Source organism: Amblyomma americanum, chromosome 1 (genome assembly GCF_052857255.1).
Source record: "Amblyomma americanum isolate KBUSLIRL-KWMA chromosome 1, ASM5285725v1, whole genome shotgun sequence".
Taxonomy (NCBI): Eukaryota; Metazoa; Arthropoda; class Arachnida; order Ixodida; family Ixodidae; genus Amblyomma; species Amblyomma americanum.
The window spans coordinates 180,860,117-180,885,887 of NC_135497.1; the positions used below are offsets into that span (position 1 = coordinate 180,860,117).

At 47.9% G+C, this 25,771-nt stretch overlaps 2 protein-coding genes and 1 long non-coding RNA gene across 3 annotated transcripts in view; 2 read left to right on the forward strand and 1 right to left on the reverse strand.

Moving 5' to 3' along the window:
• The window catches only part of LOC144115047 (uncharacterized), a 51,182-nt gene that overhangs the window by 10,833 nt on the left and 14,578 nt on the right, over window positions 1–25,771 (forward strand). The window lies entirely within an intron of this gene.
• On the reverse strand, window positions 2,690–5,987 carry LOC144114285 (uncharacterized). The gene is made up of 6 exons (XM_077647913.1): window positions 5,538–5,987; window positions 4,562–4,781; window positions 3,930–4,326; window positions 3,725–3,863; window positions 3,489–3,553; window positions 2,690–3,384 (listed from the first exon to the last, which is right to left on the reverse strand). Exons 1-4 carry the CDS (start codon window positions 5,640–5,642, stop codon window positions 3,764–3,766), a joined length of 822 nt encoding a protein of 273 aa, XP_077504039.1. The 5' UTR covers window positions 5,643–5,987; the 3' UTR covers window positions 2,690–3,384; window positions 3,489–3,553; window positions 3,725–3,763.
• LOC144093946 (uncharacterized) lies at window positions 14,060–22,562 on the forward strand. Its single transcript, XR_013306359.1, has 4 exons — window positions 14,060–14,500; window positions 15,160–15,242; window positions 15,330–15,438; window positions 22,465–22,562. It is a non-coding gene; the product is annotated as an uncharacterized LOC144093946 (long non-coding RNA).

A 25,771-nucleotide genomic window follows, 5' to 3' on the forward strand; every position in this document is an offset into this window, starting at 1 on the left:
CATGTTTTTCGGAATGGGATTGACCTGCAGGGTTTTACAGATCTCGTCGGGTATATCGGCGGATCGATCGAGGTGCCCCTTTGGGTCGCGACCCAACCTTGTCAGGAGCGCTCTTCCTGTAGCCGTGTCTCTGAGTCGTTGCAGCTGTGCTTCGTGCTGTGCTTCTGCCAGCTCCACAAAGGTGTTGCTGGTTCCTAGCTGTAGCAGCTTCTCATTCGATGTGTTTCTTGGTAGGTGGAGTGCCGTCTTGTATGCCTTCCTTAGGATTGTCTCTGCCTGTTCCGTTTCGCTTTTGATCATGGGGTGGTATGGCAGCGAGTAGATGACCCTTCTGACTATGAGGCTTCGTACTAGTTTTAGCGTGTCTTCTTCTTTCATGCCATGTCTTCGGTTGGAGACTCTGGTTATCATTCTGCCTACCTGTTCGGCTGACTTGCCAAGCAGGCAGAGTGTGTGGCTGCATTTTCTGCTTGCTTGCAGCCACATCCCTAGGACTCTTATGTTTTTCTCCGGGATGTTTTGCCCCTCTAGTTTCACTTCGAGCGGCGCGTCAGTGGGATGTCTTCCTACCCTCAATAGTTCGGACTTTTCTGTAGAGCAGGCTAGTCCTCTTTTCTTCACGTATCTTTCAACGAATGTTGCTGCTTGTTGTAGCAGATCTTGCTTTTCCCCTAGGGATCCATGGTTCACCCAGACCGTGATGTCGTCTGCGTACATCGCGTGCTGGATGCCCTGGATTCTGCTGAGTCTTCTCACTAGGCCGATCATCGCCACATTAAAGAGTATGGGCGAGATGACCGAGCCTTGGGGTGTTCCTTTGTTTGGGGTGGTGAAGACGTCGCTCCTCAGCTCCCCGAGTCCCACCGTGGCCGTTCTGTTGGTCAAGAAGTCTTTGACATAGTCATGAATTCTTCTCCCGCAGTTGGTGTTGTTTAGCCCCTCCATCATTGCGGCGTGGCCGACGTTGTCAAAGGCACCTTTTTATGTCGAGTGCCATGACTACATTCTCCCCTTGTTTGGGCATTGTCTCCAGGACTTATTCTTTAAGCTGCAGAAGTATGTCCTGCATCGAGAGGTTCGCCCTGAAGCCGAACATGGTGCCGGGTAGAGCCTCGTTTTCTAGGTGTTGCTGGATGCGTTTCGTGACGATCCTCTCGTACAGTTTTCCCAGGCAAGAAGTGAGGGAGATTGGTCTGAGGTTCTCGATCTGCAGCTTCTTGACTGGTTTGGGGATCATGACTACTACGGCATGCTTCCACTCAGCTGGTATCTTTCCTTCTTCCCATAGTCTGTTTAGGTAGGCCGTCAACTGGTCCACCGCTTCATCGCTTAAATTTCTTATGAGAGAGTTTCTAATTCTATCTGCTCCTGCCACTGTGTTTTTCGTAATGGCTCTCATTGCCGCAGTGACTTCCTCTCGGGTGATGGGCTTGTCCATATCTGGATTTTCTTCTCCAAGGTAGTTTCCTTCGTACCCCTTGGGCTCATCTGTGCCGTAGCATTTGGTTCTGACTTCATCGAGGAGCTGCTCGTCTGTTCCTTGATATTGGTACACTAGTCTCTGTATGCCTTTTCCGCTCTCTGCTTTAGTCTTGGTAGGATCCATGAGAGCCTTTAGAATCCGCCACGTTTTAGCCGTGCTGAGTGTTCCATTCAGCGAAGTGCTGAACTGTAAAGGCGTCCCAGTCCGTGAGGCGGGCCGTGCCAATTTTTCTCTTGACATTATCTGCTGCGGTGCTTATTCTTATGATGTGATGGTCGCTGCCAAGGCTTTCTAGCAGATTCTCCCATTCCACTTGTTTTGCTCCTTTGACAAAGGTTAGGTCGGGACACGTGTCTGGGCTGACGCTGTTACCCTGCCTAGTTGGTTGATTTTCGTCTGTGAGGAGCTCGCATCTGATGCTTTCTGCAGCTACGCAGATATTACGACCCTTCTTTTCATCTTTGGCGTAGCCCCAGCTCGGGCTCTTAGCGTTAGTCTCCCGCTATAATTAAGGTGTTCTGCCCGGCAAGCCTGCTCGCCTCGGCGAAGAGCAATGACAAAATTTTTTGCAATGATACCTGATGGGATGTTTTTGCAGATTTATGCACAGCTTGTGCACAGTGGCACTACCATTGTGTGGTATTTTATGTCAACATATTGGTTGTTGTTTTTGTTCTCTATTGCTATTTTTAATTATTTGCAAATAATTGGATTTCTTAGATTCTATACGTGTATTACTAATTTATGCACTCCCAGCATTTGTGTCATGCTCTGGCACCTCTTCTTTGTACCTTTGACACAACCAATAAGTGCATTGTCATCTGTGTGCAAAGAAAATGAACAAATGCACTGTGTCACTGTGGCAATGCTACACTCTGTAGTGCTTGAATGTTTTTTTCTGAGTGCTGTTCTCTTTCACTTGTGCCATGCCGATGACATAAGATTTTTTTTGCAATGATGCCTGATGGGATGTTTTTGCAGTGGTACTAACCTTGTGTGGTATTTTATGCTCACATTTTGGGTTGTTGTATTTGTTGCCTGCTGTTTTTAATTGTTGCAGATAGTTGTATTAATTACATTCCTTACGTGTATTTTACTCATTTTGTGTAAGCAGCATTGTTTCTGTGACATAACGCATTTATAAATCTGGAAGAGAGACTTTGTTTTTGGTCTTAAGTATGGTGAAATGATATAGTGTACCCAATAGAGCTGCGAAAAGTAAACTTTTATTTCGGAAAACATGAGTACCATTAGTATCACTGGTTACAAAGCCAAGTCACTCAAATAAGTTATTGTCGCTGTTCAGCATTTCACTATACACACATAAATACTCCCAAAAATATTAAAATCTATAACTGCCATGATTACTTGTGCTGTGTAAGAATGCAGTAACAAAGTTTAAGGACTAGAAGATGGAGTGAAAATATTGCACTTAAAACAGAAAGCTTGATTTGTTGGCGTACTGAGCGCCGACTTACAAGAGCTCTTTGCTTGTGAGTGGAAATAAAATAAATTCTACTAAAATCTAGATAAGGTTTGGGATGAGAAATTTGAAACAGAAGTATTCCATCTTCGGGACGAGCTCAGTCAAAAATGCTTCATCTCTCTCTACTGCTACAATCACAGATTGCTGAAGAGTGAAAACGTAGAGTAGTGCCTTATTTAAGTTCAAAACATACAATTGTACCTGGATTTGGGTGCAGTATTGGTGGCTAGACCTAAGCTCAATTCGGTCGTTTCGGAATTCCAGGTAGGGCAATTTTATAGACCTTTCATCTGGCGTATTTTTATATTTAAAAGGGCACCTTATCTCCACGAGGAGACTCTCATTCTCCAAGCTTCACAAGTCCATCAGGGCTACAACACAGCCATGGGTGCTCGGGCAGCACTACCAGCCCTGTCTGGAGAGGCAAGGAATTAAAAATGATTTTGTGCAATAATAGGTTCTTCGCAAGGCAAAAGCACATATTATGCACATTAGAAAAGCAAACGAACAAAATCGCACCTGAAATATGCGTGCCTCAAGCCGCTGCTCCAGCTCCTCTCGTGCTCTGGCTTCTGTGTTGATACCTGTTGAACATTCAAGTTTTCCATTTAATTCATCCACATGCCAATCGCTTGATTTCAATTAACCTCATTTGTATTTCAACTTTGCCTACAACACATCTCATATCTAACTTGAGAGAATGCCTTTGTCATGAGCTTTGCATCATGGTGTGCAAGATGGAAGTTAGATCTTACCGTAACACATAGCAGCGTCCTTGGATGAGCGTGCAGTCCTTAGTTGCTCAGCAGCTTTCTGGTAGCCATCTTCACCACTTTTGGTGCGTACACAATGTGCTTTGGTGCTGCTAATCCGATATCTGCATTCTGAAGCCACCTGCACGTTTTAAACGAATGATTCGGGATCAGCTGAAAGATTGCCTTCACTACCATTATAACTTACCGTGGAGACTTTGCTTGGCCTTGTGTTAGGACAGACAGTTTACAGGGACTGCAAGAGAGGACCACGTCGGTATGGTACCTAGCAGCCTCTAAGCTATTCATCTCTATTGCAAGGTCCCTGCACATGATTTTTTTTTTTGTTGCACTGTTGTTGACAACTTTCAGGCAGTGGTACACAGCCCGCCATGTCGTTAATTTCAGCGGGCCTTCCCAAATTTCTTCATCTGCCACCTTCGAAGCTTGATCTACAATTTTGTTAAGCACGTCCTGGCACACCAATTTTTCCGCATTCATTTGTCCCATGCTTAAAATTTCCTTCATCGAACTGATTATGTCCGTGTAGTTCAATAGAATGGACGGAGATGCAGCCTTTGTGTTGGTCGAATTGCTCTCTTGACCTGTTATGCAAAAGGGACATAGACAAACATCCATCAGGTTAAACACGTTTGAACAGAGAAGTGCAACTTAAATTTAGTATAAATGCAAACTGTTTGGACATTCAGCGCGGCAAGGTGCTATATAATTGCAAGGCTTTAACGTTTCTGTTTTCTTCATATGCCAAGAGAAGCATGCGCACACAACTGAAGGTGCAGGAAATAACCTTAGACAAAATGCAATAGTGCTGAGACTCACTGGGAAAGAATGCCATCAAGTCTTGGTTCCGCGGCCTGTGGGGTTTCATGCTCGGTTTGCCCCATTGTTGAAGCTGGCTGGTGCAGGAAGTATCCTCATAGCGGTTGATGTAAAAGCACACCGCGGCGGCATGCTTGCATTGCGCTGCGATGCCCGCATTACAAGTGCAGCGGCCGTCCTTTATGCGAAGCTCCTGCTTTGCATGAAGTGACCAAGTTAGCTGTGGTGAAAAAAAGAAAGTACCGCTTAAATTCACGCAGTCAACACTATGACTGGATAACTGTTCGCAAGTCGAAAACAGCCTTCAGCCACAATGCGACTCGTCCGGAGAAAATGATCACGCGAATTCATGCAATGTTTTGAGCTGCCTCCCCACCGCGACGACTCGGTGATTAGTGCCCTCGGCTGCTGACCCCGAGGGCGCGGGTTCGATTCCGGCTGCGGCAGCCGCGTTTCGATGGAGACGAAACTCAAAGCGCCCGTGTACTGAGCGATGTCAGTGTACGTTAAAGAATCCCAAGTGGTCAAAATTAAGCCCGCCACAAAAGTTTCACAGTTTACAAATAAATTTCTCAAAGTGCATGCCTCGACAAGCGCGCAGGTGTACACGCGCGGCCAAAAGAGCGGAGTCTATAAACAGCGGAGTGCTCGCGCGCAGTCGTCATCCAAGCACCAAATGGCACATATCGGCTCTGCTGTTGAAGCGCGTGAGTACACACGTGAACGTGCGAACTAGAATGCCGCGGCGTGCTCAACGGAGTTTGTATGCTCACTCACGAATCAAATGTAAAAGCAAACAGCACTTGAGCCGTGAGCCTGTAATGCTATCCGAAACCACATGTGACAAACGGCGAGTTCAGGCGAGTGCGCCGAGCATGCAAAAATCGACGCGACACAGTATGCAGGACGCGAACAGTTACTCACTAGCAGTAAAAATGTATTTACTCTCCGAAAAGCGGAAGGACTGTGCACTTACGAGATGCACGTCGTAGGTGACGTACACGTGATCGCTCACTTGCGACACGCACTTCGCTTGAACACAAACATCGCTGTCCTCAATGAGCTGCTCCACACTGTACATATTAGGTGCCAAATGCTATCCTTTCATGAGATATGAGCGGCGAAAATGCCCATCAAGATCACTTGTCCTTTTAAAGCCGCACTGCAATCGATACATCGCGAAGCGAAGAGCACCAGCTGCCTTCGCCCCACGTTATGAAAATGAAGACCGACTGAACTAAATGAAAATCCCGCCGCAGAGGGCGCTGGTTGTCTGCTTTCTGCATGGAGGAAGGAAAATATTCCATGGCTTTCTGGTTGTCGTTTCCTAGCCTGACTTTCGGTAATGCGGTCCTGTGCATGAGACAAGATGGGTTAGAAATTAAACAACGTGGCGTAGGGAGGCTATGTTTGGGAGCACACGGCAATACACCATATCAGGGGGTACAGGGTGATATATGGGATGGGCGTCGTTCGAGAGCAGAGAAGCTAGCAGTAAGATAGCATTTGAGGAGCGATTGAGAAAAATGGGGGAAAAGCAGTGGGCTAGGAAAGTTTTCAGATACCTGTATATAAGGAATGTTGATACGAAATTGAGAAAGCGAACTAGAAAATTGGCAAGCAAATATCTGGACAGCAGTAGATGGTGGGAAGGGGGGGGGGGGGCAAATCAGCAATTATCGGTTACGAAAAAGGTTAAAGAATCAGAGAGAGCTCTGTGGAAAACAGGAATGCTGACGAAATCAGCACTGGGAACATACAGGATTTTTAAGCAGGAAATTGCCAAAGAAAATATCTATGACAATTGTAGGGGAAGCTCCTTGTTGTTTGAGGCCAGGACGGGAGTTTTGCGGACTAAGACATATAGAGTCAGGTGTACCACGAGATAGACACGTTGTGCGTTGCGTACGGAGAGGAGGAGGAAACGGCTGAACACTTGATATTTTTCTGTAAAGCGCTTCACCCTACAGTGCAAAGCAGCGGGGCTGATTTATCCAAGGCATTGGGTTTAAGGACAGTGAAGGGAAAGTACATTTTGAGCGGGTAGAAGTATAACCCAGCGAAGGTTATCTGATTGGTGGCTAAAATCAAGAGAAGAGTAAAATTTCATAAGCCATAGCTAGGTGGCTTGAGCCACCGTCCGATTTAAAGGGTTCAGCTGTATCCATGGGTGGATGATGGATGGATGAATACGGCTGATCCCTTTAAATCGGGCGGTGGCTCAAGCCACCTAGCCATGACTTGTGAAATTTTACTCCTGTCTTGCTTTTAGCCACCAATCATATAACCTTTGCTTGGTTACTTCTGCCCGCTTAAAATCTACTTTCCCTTCACTATCCTTAAACCCCAATGACTTGGGTAAATCAACCCCGCTGCTTTCCACTGTAGGGTGAAGCCCTTTACAGAAAAGTATCAAGTGTTCAGCCGTTTCTTCCTCCTCTCCGCACGCAATGCACAACGTGTATATCTCGTGGTACCTGACTCTATACGTCTTAGTCCGCAAAACTCCAGTCCTGGCCTCAAACAACAAAGAGCTTCCCCTACAATTGTCATAGATATTTTCTTTGGCAATTTCCTGGTTAAAGGTCCGGTATGTTCCCAGTGTCGATTTCGCCAGCATTCCTGTTTTCCACAGTGCTCTCTGTTTCTTTAACCTTTTTCTTAACCGATAATTGCTGATTTGTCCCCTTACTGCTGTCCAGATATTTCTTTGTCAATTTTCTAGTTCGTTTTCTCCATTTCGTGTCAACATTCTTTATATACCTTAACTTTATATACATGAAAACTGAGGTATCTGAAAACTTTCCTAGCCCACTGCTTTTCCCCCATTTTTCTCAATCATTCCTCAAATGCTATCTTACTGCTAGCCTCTCTGCTCTCGAAAGACGCCCATCCCATATCACCCTGATTTGGTTTATTGCCATGTGCTCCCAAAGCTAACCTCCCTACTCCCCGTTGTTTAATTTCTAACCTTGCTTCAACATCTGGTCTCATGCACAGGACCGCATTACCGAAAGTCAGGCTAGGGACCATCACCCCTTTCCAGATCCCTCTTTCCACTTCATACCTATTGTAATTCCACAGTGCCCTATTTTTCATGACAGCTGCATTCCTAGTAGCTTTATCCATTACATATTTTCGTGCTCTGTCAGATACTCAGCACTGTTATTTATCCACACCCCAAGATACTTGTACTCATCCACTACTTCTAGCATGAACTCCTGTATTCTATGCTCGCCGCCCTCTTCATTAAATATCATGACTGCAGATTTTTCCTTACTATACTTGCAACCTAATCTATCTTCCTCTGTACCACATATGCCTATCAACTTCTGCAAGTCTTCCTTGTTGTCAGCCATTAGAACTATATCATCCGCGTATATTAGTCCCGGTAATGACTGTTTAATCCATTCCCCTTGCTTGAAAAAAGAAAGGTTGAACCCTAGTCCGCTCCCCTCTAGCTTGGTCTCCAACCCTTGCAGGTACAACATGAACAACAAAGGGGACAGAGGACATCCTTGCCTATGCCCCCGCTGTGTTTCTACAGGCCCTGATACATTTTTTCCCCATTTTATGAGCACTCTATTACCTTTATAGATATCTTTTAAAAGATTAATTACTCCATCTTCCACATCCAATGTGCCCAGTATGTCCCACAAATACTCCTGAATAACGTTGTCATAGGCTCCCCTAATGTCCAGAAATGCTAGCCATAGGGGCCTGTGTTCCTTTTCAGCAATCTCTATACACTGCGTTAATGAAAATAGATTGTCCTCCAACCTCCTTGTTTCCGGAACCCATTTTGTAATTCCCCTAGCACACCCCCGTTCTCCACCCAAGCCTGCAATCTATCCTTTATAATCTGCATCACCACCCTGTAAACCACAGATGTCACTGTTATGGGACGATAGTTACTTATGTCAGCTTCGTCCCCCTTTCCCTTATATATCATGTGCATTCTACTTTATCGCCATTCATCGGGGACTTTCTCAGCCACTATCATTTTGTTCACTACCTGTATTAATGTTTGCTTGGATTTTGGTCCTAGCTTCTTTATCAACATAATCGGGATACCATCTGGCCCTGTTGATGTGCCACTAGGAACCTTCTTCTCTGCCCTTTCCCACTCTCCTTGCTCAAGTGAAGCTATTGCAGTAACCGGTCTATCCTTCTTCGATAAATTATGTACAACATTCCTTTCTTTAAATTTTTCTGTCTTCTTTGTTCCTATGTGTTTTACTGCTTCCTCCCCTTCTAGTTGAATACCCTCATCTGTAACTATAAACTTTGTTCTAGCCTAGTCTTATTACTCATTGCATTTAGATGTTACCAGAATTTTTTAGCTGCTTTTCTATCCTTTTTATTTACTTTTGACATTCATTGGGCACCCTTTCTTCTAATTTTCTCATTAATCAAATAGGATGCTTCCCTTCTACACTTTATGAAGGTATCCCATTTTCTGTCTACTTCAAATTCTGGTTCCCCCCTCTACTTGGAATATCTGTGTTCCCTGGACGCTTCCTGACGTTTCTCTATCGCCCTCTCGACCTCCTCATCCCACCACCTCTTGGATTTGCGTCTTTTCTCTTTTAGCTTTACTCGCACCTTAGCTAGCTCTAGCCCCAGTAATCGAGTTAATTTGGTATAAGTCCATTCTGTTTCGCTATCCTCAAAAATTACTTTCTCAATTTGTTTGGCTGCTGCTTCCAATTGCTTTTCTGAGTAAAAATTCCCCTCTGATTGTTCATCTCGCTTCAGTCCTACATTGGTTTCTCTTCTGAAGCTCAACTTGATACGCTTGTGGTCACTACCTAGACTTCTGGAACCATGTTCATCTATGCTCATTACCCCTCATCTATTATACATCCTCTGTGACATTAGTGCATAATCTATCGTCGAGCAAGGCACTGCCATCATGTATGACAGGATTCCGCCGAGGTCTTAGTGCCCAAGATAGTGTCTTATACTTGATCAGTCACACTGAACACCAGAGAGCTTTCGGCCTTTCCACCTTAGCCATTTTTCTTGATGTTGCGAAAGCTTACGACAGCGTGCTTCAGAGCTCAATTCTAAACAGTTTGCAAGGCATGGGCATACAGATTCATTTACAAGTTTATAAGTGATCGCGCGGTTCGTGTATGGTTAGGGAGTACGTTAAGCACCGAAAGGGTTCTATCACGAGGTGTGCCTGTCTCAAGGAAGTGTTCTTTCCCCCACCCTTTTTAACGCCGTAATGGCTGGCCTACCCGATTCATTGAAAAAAAGTTGCAGGCAAGTGCGTATGTCACTTTATGCTGACGACATCTGTATTTGGATTACTGGCTATCAACACCAACGATTAGCCCTGATAGCTCGACAGGCTATACTTTCGGCACAAGCTTACCTTCAATGTGTGGGGTTGTCTCTGTCAGTAGACAAATTCGGCTTTATTCTGTTTCCAGGTGTAGGAAGACGTCAAGCGCGGTTGAAGATAGACCTCGGTCACTCTTGCATCCGTCAATTCAACCACGCGCGTTTCCTGGGCGTCATTATTGACTCCCGTCTACAGTGGCGAAAAGCTGTAGACGCGATTGCTTCATCTATATCTTCTCGTCTCAATGTGATCCGTAGAATTGCACGTGAGCAATGGGGAAACCATCCTTCTTCAATGGTCAAACTTCATGAAGCGCTGGTGGTCAGCCGGATAATGTATCAATTACCTTTAATTTCCCCCTCGGCATCACAACTCGAGCGTCTCGAAGTTGTTCACAGAAAGGGCCTAAGAAGAGCCATTGGAGTTCCTCAGGCGGCTGCGAATAAGGCAGTACTTCATGAGTCCCTATCGAAACCTCTTAGCCTTATCGCTTCTCAGAGACTATTAATGCATCTTGACCGCTTAGGAGAGACGGTAGCTGGGCGATCCCTTCTCCAGCGGCTCTGCAAGAGATATGAGCCGAAGGCTTACTTGCCACTCAATACTCTTAGTTCTTTATGCATTAATGTCCGAAGGCAAAGGAAACGGTTGAAACCCCCTGGTCTTTTCCGACCCTCGACTGTAAGGTCACAATTCTCCATGTGAGCGCAAAGCGCAGCTCTCCTTTGGCAGCAACGCGTTTCTCTTGTACTGGAATACTTGGAAACAGAGTATGCCTGCCATCTTCAAATTTTCACGGATGGTTCTGTGGACAAGGTCAAACAAGCTAGCGCAGCGGCTTTTTACATTCCTTCTTTGGACTGTAAGTGGTCCGTACGCTGTACTGCTGTCGTATACTCTACAACGGCTGAAAGTGTTGCTATTGAGGCGGCTTTACGGAAGTTGGGGTCTTGTCCGGCTCAACCTGTTGTCATCCTAACTGATTCAAAATCTGCCCTTCAGAGGTTAGAGTACGGATTCCCTACTGACGCCTTGTCTCTAAGCTCTCTGCGCTTGGTGCAGAATCTGCACAGCAGAGGCTTTACTCTACATTTCCAGTGGGTGCCCTCTCACATAGGAGTCAACGGTAATGAGGTGGCAGAGAGTCTCGCCCATAAAGCTCTCTCAAGGATTCCATCAAAAAAAGTACCTCAAGATGGAAAAAGTCTCTGCAGGAAAACGGTGCTCGATCACTTTAGTACCCTGTGGATGCGTCCCACAAGCCATGTGTGACCAAGGGACTGAGAAGATCTCAGGCGACCCTTCTACATCGAATTCACACGGCCTCTGCTCGCACTCCTGCATGGATGCATAAGACCGGCATAGCATCGTCTCCGCTCTGCTCTTAATGTGATGTGTGCGGGGATATCGAACATTATATTATGTACTTCCCAGAGTACAACGCGGAAAGGCAGGTGATGTTCGCTTCCTTCAAGAAGACAGGAACCCGTCACGGCACAGTGCAGGACATTGTCTACCCGAATGGAAACCAGACATGCAGAAGGGAGGCTGCACGCCTTCTTTTAACATTTCTGCAGAACACGGATCTTGTTTTTAAATGGTGACAGCAGGAACGGACTATGGCCTACTGTGATTGAATGTGTGCGTAGATGGTGTCTTCAGGAGTGGACTGCTTTATACTGTGAGTGAATGTGTGTATGGAGTGTGGCACTACAATGGCGTATGTTCTACTGTGACTGAATATGTGCATAGATGGTGACTTCTGGAGTGGACTGTGATGTGAACTGTGTGGATTGTGTGCATAGATGCGGGAGAGAATGTGTGCTATTATAAGAGACTGTGCGCTTAGCGGGGTAGATGCGGCACTGTTAATATCGAAGGGACGCTGCGGTGGAGCAATTGCCGGCAGATAAAGCAAGGCTAACCCCACCTGTAGCATTCAACACCTCAACCTCAACCTCGTCGAGTGCAGACTCCCCTCCTCCCATGTTATGAGCCCTTCACACTTCTCGGTACTGTTGCATACAACTAAATCATGCCTGTCACACACGTCCTGCAACATGCTTCCTGTCGAATCCGTGTACCCATCCAGGTCTTCTATATGTGCGTTCATGCTGCCTAATATAATTATCTCGCCCTGCCGTCCTAGCTCATCAATGTCGCTTGTAATGCATTCTAACATTTTCCTGTTTTCCTCTTTGGCATTAGCTCCTGTTCACAGGTATACAAAGCCAAGGAGTGTTTGCTTGCCTGCCACTGTTCCTTTTAGCCATAAATGTTCCTTGCATCCCAGTCTAACCCTTTGAAAATTCATACTTTTATGAATGAATGCCCCAATTCCACCCCCCCCCCCCTTTCTGCTGCCCTCTGTTCTATTGCAATATTCCCATGCGTAGTATGGGTTACAGGGTGGTTGCTCCATGTCTCTAAGATGCGTTTCCACTAAACCATATACCATTAATTCCTCCTGCCTAAACTGTTCTATTTCCTCCCATTTCAGTCTATTCCTGCCACTTTGCATGTTAGTGAAACCTATATCTGAATTAACTTGGCCCTGGCGCTTGCATCTCTTTCTTCCCCTATGGTTCCATCGTCCTTTTGATCTTGGTTCTTCCTTCTCTACACTGGTTCCCTCAGAGCTCTGGGTCCCCCAAAAAAAGTTTTTGCCTGGCGACCTATCCTACTATCCACCCTCTTGCCAGTGACACCATCGTAGTGAATGCCATCCTGTGTAAAAGGGTGGGGCCTGACCTCGTACACTTCCCTGTTGACTTCCATCACCCCGTATCTTAGTCGTCGACTCAATAGCCTAATTACACGGTTAGCCTCATCGACCCTCCTTTCCGTTTCGCCAGCCTGCCTCTGGACCTCTGGGATTGTGCATATGGTCACATGCACACTCTCAGAGGCCTCTCTAAGCCTACGCATCCCCACTTCTAACTGCTTCTCGAAATTCTGGCTCCTCCCCTGCAGCACATCATTAAGACCAGCATGGATAACAACAAGGTGTTCGCCATCCATGCTGCCCCCCACCACCTCCCGAGCTTTGGCCATTGCATCTACCATGCAGATCCATCCACCATCCAGGGCGCCGCCTGGCCGAGCTTGGGATCCCTAAACGCAGCGGCGAAAGACGGACTTCAATTCTACTGAGCGAGTTCCACTTGGCCAGCTGTAGCTACCGCGTCACTCCAAGTTTAACCAGAGCTAAACCACAGCCATTTTTTTTTTGTGCCGAGGCAAAAGGCAGAGAACGGTCTCAGATCTCTGCGCTACTCGAGAAACGTGGACGTGACTTGGGGGTAAAAAAACACACACACACACAGGACACCGATGCGCAAACTATTGTTCCGTGTTTCTTGAACAGCGCGAAGATGCGCGACCATGCAGACCATTTTGAAACTCTACAGAAGTCAGGTGCGTCATGTCGGGACAGCTCCAACGGGAGCGCCCGTAGCACCCTGTGTCGACAAGGCCGCGTATACTGCGCGAGAAGTCATGCCAGTGCGGCGCACTTCAGTTCGCACGGCGAGCGCACGAAAGACCGCAGGAGGAGGTGCCGCGCTCCCCGCAGGGCAGACTCTGCGGCGCCTGGGTGGCCTGGGACCCACTGCGCCATGCGGTGACTCAGCTGCTGCTTGCACGAGTAGGGCGGAAGCCTGCATTTGGCATGAATGACCGGAAATCGACCCAAAAGGCCACGGTGGCAAAGGGCGCACGCATGGCCTCGGTTATATAGCCTTGGGGAAGGCGTTACTCGCGTGGTCCGAAACCGAGCCACTTTTCAGCCTTTTAGTGCCCCCTCCCCATTTTTTTTCTTCGCTTGTTCCTAAATTTCTCGCGATTGCACGCAAGCAAACCGCCTCGGAAACCTTTTTCCTCTCCCAACTTTTGCAAAGAGGCAGCGCCTGACGTTTCGGTGACGATCGGCGTGTCTCGGTGGTTTCGCGCGAGTTCTTTGCTTCTTTGCTTGAGCCTCTTTGTTTCGAGCTCGTGTGATTGACGCCGGCTGTCATGTCGCATCTGTTGTCTCCTCCGTGAGACGGGCGGCTGGGTCACGCCTGTTTGCACATTCGGGTTGTTGTACGCGGGCAAAGAAACAATGCGTCACGCTTCATTGCTGCTGGCACGCATGCTCCCCGGGAGCTGGTTGATAAACCGCGCGCTGCTGCAGCTGGCGCCCCTCCCCCGCGGCGGTGGCCACTTGAGCGAGGCACACAATCATTGCCAACGGCGCCCGGTCCGTTGCACGGGGCGCACTTGCGCCCACCGACGGTGTCGCGCCCCGCGCCGCGGCTTCAAGGCCGATGCCGGGGCGCTGGCCTGCGCTCGGCCTGGCGTCAGCCGCCGTAGCGCAAGAGCGCTTGTGGACTGCCCCGTGAAAACCGCTGCGGAGGATACGCGCAAGGCATCCCTGTACGGCCACTTCCGTGTCTCAGTTCTCTGTCTGAAGAACTCTGTCGTGCCCCTTGCGTGGCCGCGCACGGCTGTGCTCAGATGCTCTTCAAATGTAACTATTCCCTCTGATGGGGACGTGATACCCGGACATTCTCTAAGCCCGCTGGACTAATGTTCATCGGTCTAAGGTATGGGGGAAACCTCCAAGATGGATTGGCTGCGCTTGGACATGGCTGTGTTTTGGTGGATGCTAAAGAGTATAATTATATCCTTACAACAAATCGATGCTACCTTGGTGGTTTCCCCTAAGCATTGGACCAACCGTGACCGTTCCCACTTCTAGTTGTTGATCAATTCGCTCTCTCACAACCATGCGCTATAGCCGGCTGTAGCTCAGTTGTAGCTGTAGTTGTAGTTGTAGCTGTAGTTGTGGCTGTAGCTGTAGCTCCGGCTGTAGCTCAGTTGGTAGAGCAACTCCCCAACGGTGAGGCGGTGGTCCCGGGTCCGAACGCCGGACCAGGACGAATTTTTCTTCAGTTACGAAGTTTCCGTGGAAGATGTATATCTTGCCTTTGTATAGCCGTGTACAGCTGCGCTTGGACGGATGCTAAACAGTAATTAGTTCCTTATTACTAATGTTTATCGTAGCAAACTTGCAGCTCTGCAAACACGAGGCTGTTTAGATGCGAACATTCGCACATGGCATTAATCACCCTTGATGAGCCATGGATCTTTCTGGAGGTGGATATATGGTTCGTACTTGTTCCGACACGAATCAATTTCAGCATTGAGTTCTTTTTTTTAGTTTGTTCTTGCGTGTTCTTTACTATTGACGCCCGCTTCGTAGTATATTTGCAGTTTTAGGCACACACCTGCCCCCGGCACTCTACAGCACTCATTAAGTCGCACTGCAGCTGCAACTGGTTTCAGGTGAGTTCCATCTTGTTTTGCTGTTCAGTTGGAGAGTTAATATCCCCTGGAAGCGTTTGGAAGCTTAACTTGTGATGTTACTTACAGGAGCTCGTGCGTTCACGCGCATCTTCTGCTGACACATCTGCGTATTAATGGACCGGACACTTTGCTGCATCGCGTGTCTACGGCTGATGAACTGAGGAAGTTGTTACCTGTGAGTAATTCGATTAAGCCGTGGTTAATCCCCTTTCATCTGCTACCGCCTGTGACTTCACGCTAGCAAGTCCAACACAATTAACCACGACATCATGGGAATCGGCTGACGCCATTGGCTTGAGGGCCTACTTTGAGAGGCATTCTCCGCTTCCTTCTCGTATTCGACTGCAGACCCGTTCCTTTCAAGCGAACGAACTGCTTAGTCTAAACAAGCACTTCTGGAAAATAGGAATCTGCCAGACTTTCACTTTCTCTCTCAGGTGAGCACGTGACAGCGATAGATGTACCTTACCCAACCCCCCGTGAACGGACCCTCACTTGGACCACCCAACCGCACGTGGCGCCATCTCGAGAGCGCTCGCCCGCTCGCTTCCCGACCCACATAAGCTTCATGGATCAGGCCTACATAGGAGATGATCGCGGGAGTTTTCTGACAAGACACATTACGGCACTAGCGAAACTGATATTTGCCCTGAAGAAGGCTCCTCATACAGGCATCGATGTAAAAGAAAAAATGACACGTGCAAACGGTATTTCGGTGAAAGTTGATGTGCCATGTTAGCAGTAATAATACAGCCACGGAAATCCACGGGATCGGTTCATTTGTCCTAAAACAGCGTTTCAACAGGTAAAAATCGATTCATATAGTGGCAAAACGTCGCATAGAACGAAAGGCCATCTCTTTATCTGACTCACATAAAAAGTTATCCCATTATAATTTGTCATGCCTTGCAGCTTGTGTGTGTGTGTGTGTTTTTCCCCGTATTTAAACGTAGGGTTTTTCATATAAAGCCTTAGCCCTTTGGCACGCCATTTTTTACTTCCACTAAAATGAAATCTTTACGCGTAAATAGTATATTCAGGCCTTAAGAAAAACAATCTTAGTTTTCCAGCGCAAGATACTAGCGGTTGATTTTTTGCAGAAATGGGCAAAATCTTCGTACAAAGTGGCATAATTGTTGAAAATAGCAACATCGAAATGCCGCGACTTTTAAACTAACCACCCAAAGGGCCACAGAAATAATTTCTATTCCGAAGGTGCACATTACGCTTGAAATTGCGAGAAAAAAATTTTACTGATGGGAACAAAATATGTCCGCACAAAAATGGCGGACGACGTGCTATCTCGCTCACTGTTTCGCACAATATTGTTTACTGCGTTCGCTACATAGCATTAAAAAAAAAAGTTTTTTTGGGATATGAAGGATGCGAAATTCACTTCAAAGAAATCACTGCTAGGCGCAGTTTCTCAGAAAAGGCTGCTAGTTCGTTTTGTTCGCAATTGTGTACATAGAGTGTCAATGTGTCATTCGAGGGTCTCTCGTCCTCTGCGCTGTTTTGCCTCGATAACTCGCCCTCGATAGCTGTACTGCTGAGGTAAATACGGCTCTGCGAACGACCCTGATATTGCATACGACTTTTTTTTTTTGCGAGCTTGGTTTTCCTTTATTTTTCGCGATTTAATATCACATCGAAATTTTAGGCGGACGCTAAATTTCGCGAAGTGGTCGATAATCGCAGTGTTATCAACGGTTGCGCGCGGAGCTGGCCGAAGCCCGTGAAGGCGAGTTCGAGACAGGGTACACGTTTTCGCGGGCATTGCACGCGTCACCGCAGCGTTTGAGCATCCGCGCCTCGTATGCGCGAGGTTTGGGGTTCAGTCCCCTCTATCGCCGGGCGGCCAGCGGGGATGCAGTGGGTACAAACTTCCCCTGTCATGGTGCTCGGCTTATCTGGGCTTGTAAAGGTGTCTTTGACCCCAACTTGAGTAGACGGAGAATTCCTTGTGCCATACAGCGCTCTTTGGCCAAAGCTGCCCTTTCGTCATAAAAAAAAAAATCACCATCATAATCATCATTTACTAACGCGTCGGCAAATCTTTCACATGGCCACCGATTCCGGCTCTCGCCACAATCGTAGAAATTTTGGTGCCGGAACTATGCATTGTCATAATTAGAGGTCTGCGGAATGCGCCTCCTAGAAAATCGAGAATGATGCGAAATACGAAACGCAGTGCTTGAATATACGGATTTTCTTCGTGTTACAACGCAGAAAATGCGCAGAATAAATTTTTCGAGAATTATATGCTATTGGCGAAAACCTCAAGAATTTGGTGCTCTTGAAATGAAGCCGTTTACAGCATGTAGCGTTGTCCCCACGACGAGGAATGAAAAGTGGCCGAGTCGTTTGATCGCCAAGCTCATAATCGTGCTCATGGTATGCTTTGTCGTCGTCGCAGAGACCCCGCTGCAAATTCCTATCGCGCCCCAGGGTGAATAAGAGAGAAAAAAAGTCGGACTTTTCGAACGCAATCATGACGCGCAACTATGACGACTGCTCCAGCTTTATCTGCACGCATCGTGCACGCCCGTATAGCCCGCTTTGTTGCGCGGCATCTCTCGGGGCTCTTGTTGGAACGCTTGCCTATTCTTTATCTCTAACACTTGACACAAGCACCGTTCAAGGCGGATTTCGTCCCGCGAGTCGTGCAGAGATTCGGGCCGGTGTGTGGAATATTGCTGCTCATGCACCGCCTTTTAAGTAAACTGTTACGAGTCGATTTAGCCAAAGTACAGGGTCAGTCACACTTAGAGGGAACACGGCTGCGCGTGGCTGCACACACTCGAAGCACTATTGCGACCAAGCCGGTAATAAACCCGTGCAAAGGGGAAGGTGACACGAAACACCAAGTTAAGGTCCCCCTCCTCGTGTGCCATGCACTGTGCACTGATTCATGAACGGGTTAGATGCAATGGCACTCCGCAGGTACGTGGCCACGCGGAGCCGTGTTCCCTCTCAGTGTGACTGACCCTGCACATGCCGCTTGTTTGAAGATGACTCTTTTCAGGCTTGGCCGTCCCGTGTAATGGATCAGGCGTCGCGTATTCCCTGAAAGGTAACCTCCGCGGAGAAACTTGTCGCTCGTGTAGGTGATCCGACGCTCTTATTCTGGACGAGGAGGAGGAGGAGGAAAGAACGTTTATTGCTCTATTAAGCAGAGGTGTTAGCGGCTTCCGGATGTCTTCATCCCTTGGGCTGAAGTCCCGGTTGATCCGGTGGTTGGTTCCCTTGTTCCAGGGCCCTACTGAGCCGTACCACCTCGTGCTGCACTAGTCCTCTTTGGACCGACAGCTCGCTGCTGGTGAGCAGGCCCTCCTACTGTACCGCATTGGGCTCTTTTAGTTTATGGAGGGAGAAGTTGTTCTTGCATTCCCATGTGGTGTGGCATAACGTGGGGGTTGCCCCGCACCACGTGCATGTGTCCGCGTATTGGTTCGGATACATTTTGTGGAGTGTGTGCAAGTTGTGGAATGTTCCTGTCTGCAGTCGTCGCCAGGTGACTGCTTCGTGTTGTGTTGGGAGTGGGTGTGGCGGGGGATACGTTATTCTCCTGCCTCTGCGATAATTCAGTATCTCCGCGAACGTTGGCTCCACCGTCGTGGTGGGTTCCGAGTCCGTTGATGTGTCCGCTCGGTTAGTAAGCTCGCGAGCTAGGTCATCGGCCCTCTGGTTCCCCTTCACTCCGGCGTGTCCCGGTACCCAGAAAATCTCATGTTGTATTTGTGTGCTCGGGGGCCCTGCTTGGAGGATTATGCGCAGCGCCCCTCTACCTGCGGTGTATTGTCTGCGTGCCGTTTTTGTGTCCGTGAGAATTGTGAGCGACTCGTTCCTATACGGTACCCTTCCGCTAGCGCTAGAGCTACGGCTGCTTCTTCCCCATCGGTACCCTACAGGCTCTCAGTGTTGCGCAGGTGATCATGTCACCTTTGTGGTTCACCACCACTGACGCAACTCTGTGTTCTTTATACAGTTTCTGTTCCACGGATGTAGGGCCGCATCCGTATATGCTACGTTTTTGTCATTCGCGAGGTGCTTTTCTACATATTCTGCCCTTGCGGCTCGCCTTGCCGCGTGCAAGTTTGGGTCCATGTTCCTAGGTAGGGGGCACACCCTGATGGTTTGGCGAATGTAATCGGGGATGCTCGCTTCCCTATCCTCTGTTTCGTTACTGATGTATCCCAACCTTAGGAGCAGCGCTCGGCCGGTGGTCGACTGCTGGAGCCTATACAGCTGTGCACCGAGTTGCGCTTCTTTCAGTTCTGCGAAGGTGTTGTGGATTCCCAGCTTTAGCAGTTTTTCGTTCGACGTATTTCTTGGCAGGTTCAGCGCCGTCTTGAATGCCTTTCTGATGAGTGTGTCTGCTTGTTCTTTTTCATGTTGTGTCATGTTGTGGCAGGGAAGCGAGTATGTGATGCGGCTGACCACTAGGCTCTTGACCAGCTTGATTGTGTCGGTTTCCTTCATGCCGTGCCTTCTCTGCGATACCCTAGCAATCATTCTGCTGACTTGCTGCGTTGATTGTTGGAGGAGGCTTAGGGTGTGGCTGCGCCTTCTGCCGCAGTGGATCCACATTCCTGGGACCCTTATCACGCTTCGTTCTGTGAGAACTTGCCCTTCTAGCCGTGTTTCGATCTTCTCCTTGGGTGGCTTTTTGCCATCCAAGGACGCATTCTCGACGAAATGAATGCGTTGGAGACTTGGGGGAAATGAAGTTTCATGCGCGGAAACTATGGACGCGGAATATCGTTTGAGCACTCTTACAAGGGTTTTCCATTTCATGCCCGGCGTCCCGGTGCGAGAGCTACGTGCGCATATAGCTTCGACTTGTAGGTTCACACTGCACGCACGAATGACGTGGTGGCGTGACGACACGGCCGCAGCAAGGTTCTCGAACACCCGAGAAAGACAGTAGCTGCACGGTGACGCGAGGTTCAGCGCCGTTACTCGCTTTTCGCTTCTGTAGGCGGCCCCCCCAGAGTCCACGGCCGCTGTTTCGAACGAGCCCTGGCGAGCTTCAGGTGCACCCTTCGTGCAGATGGCGTCAGGAGCCTTGCCGGCTCCTAAAGTAGACGCACTGTCATTATTACGGGGCGGCGCAAAACGTTTCGGTAAGCCGACGATCTTGCGTGATTGACGAAGAACGTAGCGTTCACTGCAGCTCGTAGAAAAGGCGAGGACAAGGCTGGTGTCTTTTCTACGTGCCTTTCCAACGCTGCGTCCTTAGTTCAAATTTGCCCGGCCAATTAACTGGCTCCTCAGTCCACTTTATTGCCGTTGACGGTGAAAGGTGGAGGGGACAGACGGCAGCTATATAATCCGATCTTGTCCATGCCCTCCCTGCCCCTTCTATTGGATACTCGCGCATATTCATGGCCCTCTTCTTCCTGGTACTACCTGTGCCGTGTGTTGCACGCGAGCTCTAATAGGATGATGCTGCGGCGCATACTTTTATTCGGCTGGGCGTTTCACGCTCGCTCGCAGGTGACCTCTTCTTTTCATTGAGCCAATTAGGGCGCACTATTTCAGCAAGATACGCAACTTTCGACCCTCTATAGGTACTTTTTTTTGTGCGTGTGTGTGGTTTAGCGATACCAGTTGGAAACAATCGATTTCATTTTAATTACAGGGACAGTCTCAGTCTTAAGAGCATGTTATCCAGGATACCACTGTATATGTGTTTGTGTTTGCTTTGGTTTTATTGGGTTTAACGTCCCAAAGATACTCAGGCTATGAGGGACGCCGTAGTGAAGGGCTCCGGAAATTTCGACCACTTGGGGTTCTTTAGCGTGCACTGACATCGCACATTACACGGGCCTCAAGAATTCCACCTCCATCGAAATTTGACCGCCGCGGCCGGGATCGAACCCGCGTCTTTCGTGTCAGCAACCGAGCGCATGCACTAAGCCACCGCGGCGGCTGTGTGTGTGTGTGTGTGAGCGCGTGCGTGTGTGTAGTTTTTAATTTTTGGAGCATAATCCGTGCCCAGGTGTATAGTCGGCATAGCTCAACGCTGATATTGAAAAAACATTTTAACAGATTGCTCCCGCCCAGCACATATAGTCCGTATACCCAGGCATAAAAATTTATGCACTCGCGCTTATTGCCTTCGATGCTTTACTAACACAAAAAGAAAGCATCATCGCAATTAACTGGTATTTGTCATCCGCAAAAACAACTATCCCTGTCAACCGGCCCCGTTGGCTCAGTGGCATTGGCGTTCGGCTGGTGTTCCCAAGGTCGCGGGTTCGATTCCGGCCGCGACAGCCTTATTTCGATGGAGGCGAAATACAAAAACGCCCGTGTGCTGTGCGATGTCAGCTCACTTCAAAGAAGGCCAGGTGGTCTAAATTAATCCGGAGCCGTCCACTATGGCGCCCCTCATAGCCCATGTGTCGCCTCGGTACGTTAAACATCCCCGTCGTGTTTCAAAGGACTTATCGGGATCAGTGCTAAGGCTGTCGCAGCAAAATAGGTCGGATCACTTTTTAATCGACGAAAACCTCGCCTTCGCAGTACCCCTCGATGTTTCCTACCCCCCTGCCTGCGTGGCGAAGCACACAGTAACATGCTGCGATGGCCACTCTGATCTCAGCACATACGTTATGGAAGTCAAGCACCGATGGTATGGTCAGTGTAGTTTACTTTCGGGACAGGACACATGAGCATCCGAAATCGATATATAGCAGCTGTAGCGCTAGTGAGCCCGCTTACAACCAGTCAGCCCAGCGATGGTAACGGAGGCATAGCGCAGGCGCGGCAATAAAAAAAAAAATGATGTGTTGGAAGGCATCGCTTTAGGTATGGCATGTAGCAGTGTGCTGTTTTGGAAACAAAAATACTGTGCGTAATTGAAATAGAAGAAAATATTGTACACAGTCCTCACCATTCTAAGCCTCTAACTTTTAAACGTTTATAGTCCGAGGACTGTATTGCAGAAAATACGGTATGTAGGCAGCTTGCTGCGGTGTTTTATTTTGTTGGACGTGCAAAATTTGTTAATTTCTGTGCTGAATGCCGTGTCGTGCTAAAGTTTGAATGCGTTGAAATTGTTTATTAAGAGGAAAAATGGGCTTCAGGTTTGAACACTGGTGTGCTTCGTGTACAAGGTGCAGTCAAGGGCGCGTGACTTGTCTGCTTCTTACTAGTTCAAAAACTATATCCTTTTCTTTTTTCTCTCCTCTAGGCTGGTCTATGACTGTGTTGCGGAAAAAGGAGCGGTGATATGAAATAGCGGAGCAACCTCTGGAACTTTAAAATAAAAATAAAATTCTCTTGTCGAGCCTGAAAGGTGTCTTCCGGCGAGAAGTTCGTCCGTCTGTTTCGGCAAACTAAATTGAAAACGGTCGGCCAAATTGTATACATCGTGCTCGCAGCACATCCTGGCCCGCAGTGACAGCAGTTTTAAGTTGACAGATAGCAAGATTTTTCATGTTGCTACCCATCTCAACTTGACATACTCGTTTTTTTGTTTTGTTTACAATGCATTTCTCTGAAGTCGACTGTAATGGTGTGTGGAAAAAAGTTAGCATTACAAAGGCAAATAAAAAATGCGTTCGCTTTAGCACTACCGAGACATTAACAGAACTCTACCTTATTAACAACTATAAAAACAGGCAAAATATGGAATTCACTTTTCTAAGCAAGAGTTCCAAACCTCTACACTTGCTGCACATTTGAGGAAAGCGGAGAAAGCCAAAGGCTGTCAGTATGTGTGGTTTAAAAATTGGGCGGCTCACAATTTTCTGTGCGTGGTTTCCTGTGCTACGGGTATACCCCATAAAAGGTTAGCTGCTATGTATATATATGACCTTGATGTGTTCTGCATACTCACAACTCACCTGCACGGCGCTTTTCCTGCAATAGCGTTGTTAGGCAGGCCTTATATTTCACGTTTATTTCCTTTTATTTTCCGTAAATATACAATGTATGGGGATTTAACGAAAAAAGTTGCTCGTAACAAATTTATTTGCATGCACTATTCCTAAACCTCTGCTTTCGCAGCTTCCAGTAATCAAATTTAATAACGAGGCCGCGTATGAGCTGCCAGACGCTTTCCCGAAACTCAGCACAAACCATACTCGCTTTGTTACTAGCACTGAAGAACACACAAACAAAACAAAACAAAACTCTTCGTGAGAAGAGCTCGAGTACTTTTGTTTCCGACTTGCTAATAAATCTTCAACGTCACCGAACACCACGCCGGCTGTCGGGGCCGATTGCGATGGTTTCGGCCGCCGATCCGCAGATGGTAATCTTTTTTTTTTCTTAATCGCGCTCGCGCAATTTACTTTGCTGCGTTTTGTTTCATTTTCTTTGAGGGGGTGGCGGGGTTATCGCTTCTCCTGTCCATCATCAGTCGGAAGTGTGACGACCTCTGCTTCGAGCGCTCGCGTGGCTTGATTGCAAAATTGAAGCCATTTCTAACAAACAAAGCGCTTACTGCATTTTTTTTTTTTAGAAGGACGCATAGAAACTTCAACCTACATCGTATCGTGCAGCTAAAGGCCTCTGTTCGAGCAGCCCAGTCGTTGGTGCGCTTTAAGGTCACAGTGCAACCTTTAATTGCGGTGGCAAGACTGTGCGACAAACACCGATATCCTCGCTGTAAAACGTCTTTAACCCTGCTGAGACCTGCACAGGTGGCCGCAAAGCTTAATACAATGGCGCCAGGGAAAAGAACAAAAAGAGAAACAGTCCTCGCAATGTGGGTGAGCAGCAAGTTGCACTGCAGAGGTCGCACACGTAGTTCCGTACACTGTGAATTTTAACGCGACAGCTTTAGAGCGGACGTCCGGAGGAAAAGCCGCGTGCGTTGTCGCACTAATTTTGGATTGGTCAAGACGGTTGTGACGTCACACGTTGAACTGTTGAATGAAAATTATTAAAACTCGATTTATGTTTTATGGGGGTTTAACGTCCCAAAGCGACTCAGGCTATTAGAGACGCCGTAGTGAAGGGCTCCGGAAATTTTGACCACCTTGGGTTTTTCAACGTGCACTGACATCTCAGAGTACACGGGCCTCTAGAATTTCGCCTCCATCGAAATTCGACCGCCGCGGCCGGGATCGAACCCGCGTCTTTCGGGCCAGCAGCCGAGCGCCATAACCACTCAGCCACCGCGGCGGCAAAAGAACTCGATTTAAATTGTTACTATATAAGGTCGTAGCACTGATATGTAATCATGACACAAGGAAATAACGTAAACCAATTTCGCTGAAAAGTTGCGAATCAAACCCATGACTCTTGGATTGCGAGTCAGACACATTACCCTTATAGGCCATTGAGGCACGTTCATTCGACTTAATTAAAGGGGAAAACTTGGGTGTATTGTCGTGTATCACGTGGTCTATTATACCTACTGATGTACGCTAATTAATACGTGTAATGAAAATAGGTACCAATCAAAAGAAATGAAGTATCAAAGAACTAATAACGCTGTCGCGTCATACTTTCAAGGCGGGGCTTAAGTGTCGCCTTAAATTTTATACCTCAGTGCGTACTTTGGCAACGGGAAATTTCGTTCTTTTTTGTTTGTTTTGTTAAGTCTTAAGTGTGTTGCGGCTAGCAGTACAGGTAGCTGTGAAACCGATGGCGCTACCGGCGCACTTATACTCTGTCGCTTTATTACTTACGTCGTCAGAGGAAGTCCGAGGTCGACGTCCGGACTGTAAGCAGTTCGCACATAACGTGTATTTGCCTGTCCTTCCGTCCAGTGCTGAGTGTAAAGTACTGCATATAGTATAGCTTTAAGGTTCGGGAGGGGCACGTAGCGGTTCGAGTGGAGAAAAGGTGGAATGTGCTCTTCGTCTGTTCCTCTCCTCGGCTGCATTATTTCCGATCGACTGCGATCACTGGACCATCGGCAACGGTTTTTAGCGAGAAAAGGCGGGAAGCGTAAATGCGAACCCCATGCCCCAGCTGCACTGAGGCTCTTGCTGCGGTTTTCGAGCTGCGGGTAAAAGTCGAGGGGCGGTGGACGGCTAGATTTAAACCTGGTTGCTCCATGTCGCCGCTTTATTATATTCTAGGCGCTATAGCTCTATGCTCGGTCCGCTACGCGGCCGCCCTTGACGCATGTCTTCATGCGGGGAGTGGCAACACAGTATTCTCTGCGGCCGCCGGTCTTGCAGGAAGCGAATAACGCCTGTCCTGCTTCTCCTCTTCGCTCACACCGAGCGCTGCCGTCTGCAGTTCGAACTCTTCCCTTGCACCCGGAGTTTGTCTTGAGCCAATTGGTATTTCTTGGAGCGGATTTCTTAGAGCGTAAACTCAACAACTGATGAAAGGTACAAGAAAAAACGCCGCACAGGCGCTTGCAGTGACCAGACTTGGCGGAGGAAGAATAAATTTAGAATTAAAAAAAAAGATCGAAGAAAGCGTCACGAGGTGCGACGCATTTTCAGAATGTCCATTGTCAGGGGCGTTCACTACCCTCTTCGCAATTCAAAGCTTGCAGACTCATTGTAGTCACTTGTTCGTCGTGGCCGGCC